This window comes from Puma concolor, chromosome E2 (assembly GCF_028749965.1).
Source record: "Puma concolor isolate L17-30 chromosome E2, mPumCon1.1.hap2, whole genome shotgun sequence".
NCBI classification, from domain to species: Eukaryota; Metazoa; Chordata; class Mammalia; order Carnivora; family Felidae; genus Puma; species Puma concolor.
The window spans coordinates 18,332,193-18,345,284 of NC_141681.1; the positions used below are offsets into that span (position 1 = coordinate 18,332,193).

The 13,092-nt window shown below is 38.8% G+C and overlaps 1 protein-coding gene across 4 annotated transcripts in view; it reads right to left on the minus strand.

Moving 5' to 3' along the window:
• TANGO6 (transport and golgi organization 6 homolog) overlaps nt 1–13,092 on the minus strand; it is a 192,695-nt gene that overhangs the window by 145,545 nt on the left and 34,058 nt on the right. For all 4 annotated transcript variants that reach the window (XR_015244733.1, XM_086689063.1, XM_086689062.1 and 1 more), the window contains exon 7: nt 12,224–12,306. Coding sequence is in view for 3 of the 4 variants with exons in the window: in XM_086689063.1 (XP_086545189.1) it covers nt 12,224–12,306 (83 nt within the window). In the remaining variant the exon portion in view is untranslated. The remainder of the gene's footprint in view (nt 1–12,223; nt 12,307–13,092) is intronic.

The following is a 13,092-nucleotide window of genomic DNA, read 5'->3' on the forward strand; positions in this document are numbered from 1 at the left end:
CACTCAACTCATATGCAGGTTAACGGTTTGGTCTGGACTTCACATCCAGCCTTACCCTCTCAGTATACTCCCGAAGTAGAATCTGGTCATTTCCCACTTCATGTGGACTCCCCAGGTCACTGAGTTATATCTGAGTTTAGTGACCCATAAAGGGACACAGGAGGCTGCACCGATTCAGCGATGTCTTGCTGACAGCACAGACGATGACCAACTGCTCCAGGGAAAAAAAAACAAAACAACAGTCCTCCCAACAAAGTCATACTATATATGGAAGCAACTGTTAGGGCCAGTTCCTTCCAGTGTCCTTCATACTAGGCTGGTGACAGTATGGACTGAGGAAGCAGTGAGGGCACAACAGTAGGCTGTTCCTGCCCCACAGAGGACAGGGCCCTACTACCCTGCATCTCTGCTCTCACATCAGGTGTTGTGGAATTTCCTTGGACTGTGCTCATACGTAGTCTCCTGCTATCTGGGGCTCTTGAACTCTTGGAAGTTCAAGTTCTGAAACACAATCCCATATTGCATGTATTATTTCTACCTGTGGAAATTCCCTTTCCTCAGCAGTATACCTACTGGGTATATTTCACATAGGGTTGTTTGTAATACTTCCACTGACCAGCTGCAAGACTTATCACAAATCAATTGACTTATCTGAGTCTCAGTTTCCTTACCTAGGGAATAAGGAGGTTGGCAAATCTATCACCCTCTGACTTGACTGCAAATTTGCTCACTCCCTTCAGTATCCTGCTGGTACTTTAGCCATTAAGAGGTTTAAAAAGAAAACCAACTAGCTGGAAAACATGAAACAATCCTGCACCACCCGAAAATTTTTCCAACACTCAAACTGACCAAGATGTAAAAATTTCTAATCCTCCCCACATGCTTTCCCTTCTATAAGTTCTGAAATTAGAAATTTAAAGCTGAAATCCTGATTAGGTGAAAGATGTTCTGGTTACTTGAGATATCTGTACGACCAGAGATCACCAAACAAAATACCAAGAGGTGGGAAAGCTGAAGCAGGGAAAGGAGAGACAGACTCTCAAGGTATCTTCAATTCTCTGGTGTGAAAAGCCTCTCTGAGAGTAAGTGAAATGGTGCTTCGAAGAAAAGTTCAACTTCCATGTCTATCTTTGGCTCTTCCAGTAGGACAGGACTGAGGGGCAAAATGAGAGACCAGTATGAATCTATGAAAATCATAATGGCTCAGAATAGATCAGTGGAGGAAACGGGTACCAATGACCCACTGGCAGCTTGGGGATTTCCTCATTCCTTTATAGGGATTTCCACATTCCTTTCTGAATGCATCTTGGCTTTCTATCACAGATCCAGCCATGAGAAGAGGTGTGGTTAAGCCTTACAACCCTTCATCTAAGCTCAGAGATCACTCTTACCTAGTAACAAAGACATGTTTCTGGATACTGTTAACAATCCATCACATTCTACTTGTAACTCTTTGTTTGCCTGACTGGGGGCTCCTTGAAGGCAGCAATTGGCTCTTAATCATTTCTGTTATTTGTAAACCTAGCAGAGTAGCTGGCATTCTGTATGTACTTGGTAAAAAAATGTTTTTTCGGACTGATTAACTGAATCAAAGAAAGAATAAATAAAACACATTGAATGCTTTTTATTTTCTCAAAAGCTCTATTTTTGTGGGGGAATTACAATGCTCCCTGTATTTTCTTTTTTGTTGTCTAAGCTGCAGCTAGAAGCTATTCAATCAATGTTAATTAACTGAAGAATCCTAGAACTCCAGCCATGGAAGGGAAGGCAGACTGAACAAAAGGAGGTTTGATGTTACTGTTGGGGCTTAGTCAGTACCTATCTTCAATATCTAAAGGACTGAATTTCTCTGGAAGGACTGACTAGAAATTTAAATTAAAAAGGAACAGAAAAACCCAGAGGAGTCAAAATGGTCAAAAGTGTTACGAGCAAACATGTGTTTCTGATTCAAAGCAAAACAAAACTGAAAGCGGTCCTCACATGCTCCATGTCTCATCTACTAGACTTCCATTACCTTGTTAGGGATATCCCTTAGAGATCACTGTAGAGCTGAAAGAACACCAGGAAGTCAGGAGTCAGAAATGGGTATGAATATTGTTCCTGACACCTATATGATTGCCCCAAATCACATATTAAGTGAGTGAACACGGGTAAGACATTTAAACCTCCCTAGGACTCAGTTTCCTCATTTATAATGCAAGCGTTAAGCTTTTGGCATAAGTACCAGGTAAGATAATGCATTTAAAATACTTTGTAAAATACACAGCCCTGTGCAAATGTTACGTTTATTCCTAAATACTTGCCGATGCTGCTGTAAATGGAACTGTCTTCTTAATTTACGGCCTTATCTTTTATAGGGATGTATACGTGTGGAAATAGAAACATAAATCAAGCTGACTGAATCCTACCATTGAAATTCAGTACAGGCTGGGACTTGATTTTACCCCTGTTAAAGATTAAACTCGTCAAATGCTGCCTTCTAAAATATCACAGGGATCCTTCTGATAGTAATGTTCCAGAACTCCTAATGCACTTACTGAGTTTAATTAAGACTTGTGAGAAGCAAAGGACAAGCCAAGTTACCTAATATAGGATTTTGCACTAAGCATGCTTTCAGAGCGTACTGCATAAAATAATCTTTTTAAAAAGAGTTTCCTTAAACCAAAAGAGAACTGACAGTTTTCTGAGCACAAATCATTTGCTAAAGAATACAATGAACCTACCAAAAGTTACTTGGTTTTATCCCTGAAACTCAAGTGTTAAATAAGTCACCTAATAGTCAACTCTAGAGCCAGACTAGGTCTGTTGGACTTTAAAGGCCAGGTGGTTTTCACCACACTGTCCCACAGAATCTGAATGTACTGTCTAACACTTGCATTTCCCACAGCTTTGAAGAATACCTCCTTTGGTCTTCTGCATGTTATTCAAGATCATAGTTCAATTACAGTTGGAAATATCCGAAAGAACGACTGCCTTTAAGGAAGAGCCATAGGTGGGAGAAGACTAACTTTTTACTGCAAAGCCTTTTGCACTTTTTAAATGTGTACCATGGGCAAATATTAGCTTTTCTAAACACAGAGTGAGAGAAAGAGAGGAAATGAAAGGACTGCTTCCTGGACCAGATCTGGCACTCACTAGTATGATTCAGGACAAGTCACTTCGCAATCTTTTGTGTTTTTTGGTTTTTTTTTAGTAATGTCGACACCCAACATGGGGCTTGAACTCACAACCCTGAGACCAAGAGTTGCATGCTCTACCGACTGAGACAGCCAGGCACCCCAACTTCACAATCTTTTGGGGTTTGTTTCCTTTACTATAAAATAAGGGATTAACTTGGCAAACCCAAAGATTGTACCACACCAACAGTGAACCCTAATGTAAACTATGGACTTTGGTGATAGTGTCGTGCTAATGCAGGCTTATCAACTGTAACAAATGTCCCACTCTTAATGTAAAATGTTAACAGTAGGAGAGGCTGTGCACATGTGGGGGCAGGAGATATATGGGAACACTCTGTACTTTCTACTTGATTTTTCTGTGAATGAAAAACTGCTCTAAAAAACAGTCCTTTCAAAAACAAACAAACAAAAAAAGAAATTAAATATTTCTAAATTTCCTTCCAGCTCTAAGATTCTGTTATAACAATTTACTCTACAAAAACAATTAACTATTCAGAAAGAGGAGTCAATTGGCTAATCTGAGAGAGTAACTTTAATTAGAAATTTGTTAAGATTAAATGGGGAAAAAAGACTTGGATAATTAAAGTCAGGGATTCCCTGAATCTGGAAACAGAGAGATAAAATGGAAATGAGAATGAAGAATATAAACTAATTAGGTACTTCTAGACTTTCCTGCCCGAAAATTTCTTCTGCCTTAGGGAGTCTCAGCAAGTATGGTGAGGAATACTAAAAGGAAACATTCCCCATTCCCACCCCTGGCCCCACCTAGTATCAGATTCTGGCCGGTTCTCTTAAGAGCAAGAAAATGTCCAAATCATGAGGAAGTATAATTCTCTCATCCTACCCTACCCAGAACCAATCTCTATGCAGCCCAGGCCTCTCTTTACCTTTCTAGGCTAAAGAAAAACATTTATCCCTCTCATACTAGGGAGGACAAAAAAATTAAGTATTCTAGGGTTAGGACCCCCGACATTCAGAGTCAGAAGAAAACAGAATAGGGGTGCCCGGGTGGCTCAGTCGGTTAAGCATCTGACTCTTAATTTTGGCTCAGGTCATGATCTCATGGTTTCTGGGATCGAGCCCCATGTCAGGCTCCACATTGACAGTGCAGAGCCTGCTTGGGATCCTCTCTCTCCTTCTCTCTGTGCCCCTACACGCCTCTCAAAACAAATAAATAAACATTAAAAAAAAAATATGGAGACAGAATAGGAAGCCATTGGACTAAAAGTTATTTGAGCTGCAGGGTGCCTGGGTGGCTCAGTTGGTTAAGCATCTGACTTCAGCTCAGGTCATGATCTCACGGTTTCTGGGTTCAAGCCCCCCATCGGGCTCTGTGCTGGCAGCTCAGGGCTGGGAGCCTGCTTTGGATTCTGTGCGTGCCTCTCTCTCTGCCCCTCCCCTGCTTGCATTCTGTCTCTTTCTATCTCTCAAAAATAAATAAACATTAAAAAAAAAATTAAAAAAAAAGTTATTTGAGCTGCAAATCTCTTTTTTGGCTTAAATCATTTTACCAGATGTAAGGTACACACATAGAAACGATGAGAATTATTTATGCAGAAGTACAAGTGGCTATGCCAAAGTTTCAGTTCAGTGAGCATCTCTGTGTACACCTGTTTTGTTGAGACCTTTCCACCTGGCCCACCAGAGCCACACTGCTCCACTCCATGCTGTATGTAAAGGATGCAAGCAAAGAAAGGCCTTCTCTTATAATTGCCCCTGCCACATTTTCATTCAGCAAGCTGAGGGCTTATTTCTTTAAATACCAAAATGTATTTATATTTTACCTCTTTCAGAAAAAAGTATTTTTTAAATGGAGGAGATGCAATCCTTGCCTCCTTAAACGAAGTATACTAAACATAGCAGTCCCAACATACTTTGTTTTTCAAACTATTATGCCCTTTTGGAGTACTTTTTCTGTCTCCTCTCTTGATCCTCTCCGCTGGCACCCTCTCGTCAGCATGCCTTAGTCTAACTAACTTCTAATTTTTTACTTCTAATTCCACTATGGTCCTAATCAGAAAACCAATCGGATCTGGATTGTGTATAAAGTAAAGAGGAAATTGGCTCTGAGGAACTAAGGGGCTCTGCAGCTAGGTATCAAGATGGCAGCCAGATGGGCACCTATTATGATACAGGTGACACAGGACATTCAGTTGGAAACATCAACTGAGGCACTAAGATAAAATAGACTTAAAACTCCAACAGAAGATACCAGACTAAAACGAGAGCAGGACTATAAAAACTTTCCATTCAGAAGGAGAGTAGAGAAGGAACAAATGTGTGGAGACCAAGAGGAGACTGCTGAGGAAGATTTCTTTGGGGAGAGCCATTGGTAGGTAGAGCATGTGACCCTTGATCTCAGGGTGAGTTTCAGCACCATGTTGGGTATAGAGATTACTTAAAAATAAAATCTTTAAAAAAAATAAATAAAAATAAAAATGGGCGAAGAGCAAACCCACAATAAGATACTCCCACCAGCAAGGCTATAATAATGGAGGAAAAGGGGAGGGCAGAGAGAGGAGGAGGAGGAGGAGGAGGAGGAGGAGGAGGAGAAAGAGAAATGGTAGTGGTAGTGTTGGCCAGAGAGGATAAACTGGAATTCTCACACTCTGCTGATGGGAATGTAAATGGTGCTGCCACTTTGGAGAACAATCTGACAGTACCCCTAAAAGTTGAACACAATGTCATCATAAGGTCCAGCAATTTCACTCCTCGCTATATACCCAAGAGAAATGAAAACACATGTCCGCACAAAAACTTGTACATGAATGTCTGTAGCAGCATTGTTCACAACAGCCAAAATGTGGAAACAACAAAAATTCCCATCAACTGACAAAATGCAATATATCCCTAGAATAGAATACCGTTAGGCAGAATGAAATACTGCTCTATGCAACAACATGGATGAATCCTAAAAACATCCTGCTGGTGAAAAGTCAGCTACAAAAGACCACATATTACATAAGTCCATTTATATGAAATATCCATAATAGGCAAGTCTACAGAGACAGCAAGTCCATTTAAGTGGTTGCCTAAGGTTTGGGAACAAAATTAGAAGAAGGGAGGGTGCCTGGGTGGCTCAATCAGCTAAATGTCTCACTCTTGACTTGGGCTCAGGTTGTGATCTCACAGTTCATGGGTTCAAGCCCCACATCAGGCTCTGCGCCATCAGCTTGGGATTCTCTCTCTCTCCCTCATACTCTGCCCCTCCCCCACTCACACGTGCTCTCTCTCAAAATAAATAAATAAACTTTTTTTTTTTTTTTAATTAGGAGAAGGGAGGGGCACCTGCGTGGCTCAGTCAGTAAAGCATCCAACTTTGGCTCAGGTCATGATCTCGTGGTTTGTGGGTTCAAGCCCTGAGTCAGACTTCGCGCTGACAGCTCGGAGCCTGGAGCCTACCTCAGATTCTGTCTCCCTCTCTCTCTGCCCCTCCTCCACTCACGCTCTGTCTCTGTCTCTCTCTCTCAAAAATAAAGAAACATTAAAATTTTTTTTAATAAATAAATAAAATAAAATTGGGAAAAGGGAGAGTGAATGGGGACGGGGATGGGTAATGGGTATGGGGTCCTTTTAGGGAGACAATAATTTTCTAAAGTCAGATTTGTGGTGATGGTTGCACAACCCTGTGACTACACTAAAAGCACTGAGTTGAACACTTTAAATGTGTGAATTGTGGCGTATGTGAATTATATCCCAGTAAATCTGTTAAGAAGAAAAGAAAAAGAGAGAGAAAACCAGAGCTGGACATGTTCCCAAATGCCTCTCTAAAATTAAACACCCTCTTGTACCCTCTTGCTACCCAGTGAGCTGCTGGATCATTCAACTATCCCAGATGTTTTCCTTGTTTCCTGCCTTTGAGCTGTGCTCTGTAATTTAGTATTAGCAGAAAGTTAATAAAGACAACACAGCCTTTGTTGCTAAACTTTACACAGTGTTTACCATTTCCCCCCAACATACACATTTCCTCTGTTTTCCCAGTGCAGCTGAGCTGCCAAAACCTTGTAGGGAGAATAATTACCCTTCCGCACCCCTTCCTGCTTTCATAACCGCCCCAATCTTTTGTGCATAATCAAGTGTTTACAGCCAACTAATGTTTTGCTTGCCTCTCCAGGAGGTTTTAAATTCACCAAACTGTTCACCAAATTAGGAGGGTTTTTTTCCCTCCCCCTTTTTTGGGGAGCAAGAATAGGAACAATGGCAGGATTCACTGTTTCTGGATCTCTCCATTTTTTAGACGCTAATTCACTTGCCAGAAAGAAGCTGATTTGCTTTCTTTTTCCTCTAAAAGCAATTTTTTTTTTTTTACTTCCCAGAAATACTATGAGGGGTTTGTACCAGAGTGTAGTCACAATTAAGTTCTACCCCTGACACCACTTCCAAGCCTTTCTGACATTCCACACCCACCACTTAACAGTTTTCATCATGATATTCCTCAGATGGTGTGTGACTGAAGACAACCTTTCTGAGAGTTAGCTGGGCCTTGTTCTCTAATTCAGAACAGTTGCTTTCTACACTGCTCTATATAATTTCTTATTTTTCTACAATCAAAAATGTCCTTACCTATGAATATGTAGAATAGGATATAAAAACTTTCTTTTCATAAGTCTCTAAATGAGGCATTAAAAAAAAAAAAACAGCATTATAGTCACTAAGTTAGGTTTTATCTATAAACAATCTGATGCTATATTTGTATGCCAGGTCCCTTTTATTTAATAGTGAAATTAAATGAAACAGCTTACTTTAGTAAAAAGTTGAGTGTTGAACAGAATGAGTTTTGAATTTTTAAGCATGAATTTTATACCTACAAATCATGAATATCATACATTAAGTTTAAAACAAAAGAAAACAGGGACACCTGGCTGGCTCAGTTGGAAGACTGTGTGACTCTCATTCTTGGGGTCTTGAGTTTGAGCCTCACGTTGGGTATAGAGATTACTTAAATCAATAACACTTTGCTGAGGCAAAAACAAAACAAAAACCACCACCACCACCACCCCCAATCATCTGCCTTCTTATCTGAAAGAATACAACTTAAGGTTTACTCTATACCATCACATACTGCTAGTAGGAATGTAAACTGGTGCAGCCACTTTGGCAGTTCTTCAAATGGTTAAACACAGAGTTACCATAAGATCTAGCAACTCTACTCTTTTTTAAAAAAATTTTTTAATGTTTATTTATTTTTGAGAGAGACAGACACAGAACGCGAGTGGGTTAGGGGCAGAGAGAGAGGGAGACACAGAATTGGAAGCAGGCTCCAGGCTCCGAGCTGTCAGCACAGAGCCTGACGCGGGGCTCGAACTCACAAGCCGTGAGATCATGACCTGAGCCGAAGTCGGACACTCAACCGACTGAGTCACCCAGGCACCCCTCTAGCAATTCTACTCTTAGGTATATACCCAGGAAAATGAAAACATATGTATGCACAAAGACTTGTACACAAATGTCTATAGCAGCATTAATCATAATAGCTAAAATGTAAAAACAACCCAAATATATATCAAAGGATGAATGGATTACAAAATAGAGTCTATATCTACAATAGGATATTATTCAGCAATAAAAAGAAATCAAGTCTTGGGGCATCTGATTGGCTCAGTCAGTAGAGCATGAAACTTTTGATCTTGGGGTTGTGAGTTTGAGCCCCATGTTGGGTATAGAGATTACTAAAAAATAAAAGAAATCTTAAAAAAAAGAATGAGGTCCTGCTTTGTGCTTAATATAAACCTTAAAAACATCATGCTAAGTAAAAGAAGCCAATCACAAAAGACCATATAGTGTATAATTCCATTTATATGCAATGTCCAGAATAGGCAAATCTATAGAAAGAGAAAGCAGATTAGTGGTTGACTCGGGTTGGAGGTTGCAGGGGTTAGGAGCAGGGAGAATGGAAAAAAGGGTGGTAAAGGATTTTGGGTATAGTGTGGGATTTCTTTTTGGGTAATGAAGTATTAGAATATACTTCTAATATGCAAGCCTTAGATTATGCTAAAAAGCCATTGATATGCATACTTTTTTTTTTAAGGTAAGCTCCACAATCAGTGTGGCATTTGAACTTGAACTCCCAAGATCAAGAGGTGTATGCTCTACTGACTGCGCCAGACAGGTGTCCTGATTTGCACACTTTAAATGGGTAAACTGTATAGTATGTGAATTACAACTCACAAAGCTGTTTGAAGAAAGAAAGATCTACTTTACAGCCAAATGTCCATCAACTGATGAACAAATAAACCAAATGTGGTATATTCATACCATGGAATATTACTTAACAATTAAAAGGGACAAAATATTGATATATGCAACAACCTGGATAAACCTCCAAAACATTATGCTAAGAGAGGGTGCCTGGCTGGCCCAGTCGGTACACTTGATCAACAGTCCGTGACTCTTGATCTCAGGGTCATGAGTTCGAGCCCCATGTTGGGCAAAGTGATTACTTTGAAAAAAAACAAAACATGGAAACACCCCCCCACACACACACACACAAAACATCATACTAAGAGAGAGAAGTCCACCACAGAAGATCACATGTTGCATGGTTCCTTCCCATGAAACAGCCATAAAGGCAAATCCATAGAGGTAGACAGATTAGTGGTTGCCTGGGGCTAAGGGTGGGAACAAGGAGTGACTATAAATAGGCACAGGGACCTTTTTAGGGTAATGGAAATGTTCTAAAATTGTAATGTATTAGTTTCACAACTCTGTAAACTTACTAAAAATCATTGACTTGCATACTTAAAACATTATTTTATGGTCTGTAAAGTATATCTCAATAAAGTTGTTTTATAAAAAAAGATTTATTCTAGAGGCGCCCTGGTGGCTCAGTCAGTTAAGCATCCAACTCTTGGTTTCGGCTCAGATCATGATCTCGTGGATTTGTGGTTTGAGCCCTGAGTGGGGCTCTGCGCTGGCAGTGTGGAGCTAACTTGTAATTCTCTCTCCCTCTCTCTCTGCCTCTCTCTGACTCATGCTGCCTCTGTCTCTCTCAAAATAAATAAACTTAAAAAAAAAGATTTATTCTAAAAAAATTTTGAAGAGGCAATTTTTAAAATGGACAAAACGTGAATAGGCAGTTTACAGAAGAAAAAATATGAATAAACCTAGAACACGAAAAGATGTTCAACTCACTAGTAATAAGAGAACTAACTGTTAACTAAAACCACAGTGTACCTTTAGATGGGAAGCCATGGAAATGTCACCAGGGATAGGTAGATAGAAGATTTCAACTGAACTGGTAATGTTTAATTTCTTAAGCTGAGTGGTGGGTACATGAGTGTTTTACTCTGCATTTTTTATCTGTTTGAATTATTTCATAAAAAACTAAACACTTTCTCTAAAATGCTTAACTTATTGCCATAGAAAAGAAATGAGAAATGTGGAGTATAATTTTTAAAATTATTGATAAGTAATTTACATGCCATAAAATTCATTCTTAAGGGGTGTCTGGGTGGCTCAGTTGGTTAAGCATCCAACTTCAGCTCAGGTCATGATCTCATGGTTCGTGAGTTCAAGCCCCACATCAGGCTCTGTGCTCACAGCTCAGAGCTTAGAACCTGCTTCTGATTCTGTCTCCCTCTCTCTCTGCCCCTCCCCTGCTCATACTCTGTCTCTCTCTCAAAAATAAATAAACATTAAAAAAAATTCACTCTTAAAATGTACACGTGGCTTTTAGTATATTCACAAGACTGTATAACTATCACCAGTGTCTAATTCCGAAACATTTTCCTTACCTCACAAAGAAATCCCATACCCATTAGCAGACACTCCTAACTCCCCAGCTCCAGCCCCTAGCAACCACTAATCTACTTTCTGTCTCTATGAATTTGCCCAGTCTTAACATTCTACATAAATGGAATCATACAACGTGTGGTCTTTTTTTTTCTGGTTTCTATTAAAGTTTAAAATTTGTTACTTTTAAATGTTTGCGTTGTGGCATGTGTCCATACTTCATTCATTTTTATGGCTAAAAAATATTCCGTTATATGCATATATCACATTTGTGTATCTATTTATCAGTTGATAAACATTTGGGTGACTTCCATGTTTGGGCTATTATGAACAATGCCGTGATGAACATTTGTGCACAGATTTTTGTCTGAACATGTTCTCATTTCTCTTAGGTATATACCTAAGAATGGAATTACTGTGTCAAATAGTAATTCCATGTTTAATGTTTTGAGGAACTGCCAAATTATTTTCCAAAGCAGCTGGACCTTTTTATATGGAAAATAATTTTGAAAGCTATTTACTAGCGTGGATATTTTTCATAGTAAAATACTATTATAAATTTATTGAAATAAACCTTAAGAAAGAATATTTATCCCAGCTCCATCTGGCCCTAACGCAATGGATTTCATTTTTTGTCTAAAAATATATGTTTCATATATATTTATAAGACTGTAATCATAGAGAACATACATTTTTTTTTCACTGTCAGTAATATATTTAGGTAGTCATTTGCAAGATTCACTTATTCAGACTTACTTGTATACGACGGTGATTACTTTAGAAAGATATAAAGTAGACTCAATATTCTCATACACTTTTGGAAGCCTATAGCACTGCAAATGCCACTGTCAATTTCTTCAAAAGACATGCTTTCATCAGTGGTATGTGCCAGTTAGAGAATCTAAACTGTTTAACATTCAGAGTAAATGATGAAATTGACAGTTTCAAAACGTATCAGCTTTTTTACTAACAGCTTATATTTTCCAGTTTTCAAAGTGAAAAAATCATGATAGTTTGGAATTAACATTTTTTTAATGTTTATTTATTATTTTTGAGAGACACAGAGAGACAGAGTGTGAGCAGTGGAGGGGTAGGGAGAGAGGGAGACACAGAATCTGAAGCAGGCTCCAGGATCTGAGCTGTCAGCACAGAGCCTGACGCGGGGCTCAAACCCACAAACTGCCAGATCATGACCTGGGCCGAAGTTGGAGGCTTAACCAACTGAGACACCCAGGCACCCCAGAAAAGCAAAACTATTTTAAAAGACTATGTGTAAATGTTATCTAGAAACATTAGTGACTCAAATTACCAACCTTAAATACATCCTCAATACATCTACTAAGTTCCTCTTCTGTTACCAAAATGGTCCCTGGAGCCATGCCACTCTCTGGAATCTCTAGAGAACAAAAAACAAAATTACCCATATTCAGTGCCTCATTGAATAGAGCTCAGGACTTAAGGAAGAAAGTGTTGCTAGATAGTTCTGTAAGTAACACCTACAATTAGAGATTCAACATGATTACCTATGTACAATACAACACCAAATACAGTATTTCATGAAATCTATGATGCCAATGATTATAAACATTCGTTGTTATTTTATATATCACAAGAAAGAAGAAAGCAAGTAACTTATGAAATATTATGACTTGAAATTTTACTTGTAAATTTAATGAATGAAAAATTAGGGATTAAATTAAATGAAAATGACAGTCAATGGTTACGTGGAGGTGAAAACAGGGTGCCTGGCTGGCTCAGTTGGTGGAGCATAGGACTCTTGATCGTTGGGTTGTGAGTTCGGCAAGCCCTGTGTTGTGTGTACAGGTTACTCAAAAATAAAATGTTAAAAAAAAGTTTTAAAATAGATTTTATAAAAAGGATTAAAAGAGGGGAGGTCAGTGGGGAATGTGTGAAATACGTGATGGTTATTAAATAGTACACTTATTGTGATCAGCACTGAATAATGTATAGAATTGTTCAATCAGTATTTGTACACCCAATACTGCATGTTAGCTATATGGAATTAAGACTTAAAAACTTAATAAAAAAAGTATTGAGAGCTCTTTTAGATTTATTTAGACATACAATTTTATTAAATATCATTCCTTACATAAGCTATATAATTGGGATAAACAGAATAAGAAATTCTGAACACTTCACATTTAAAAAGTCCAACTCTTCT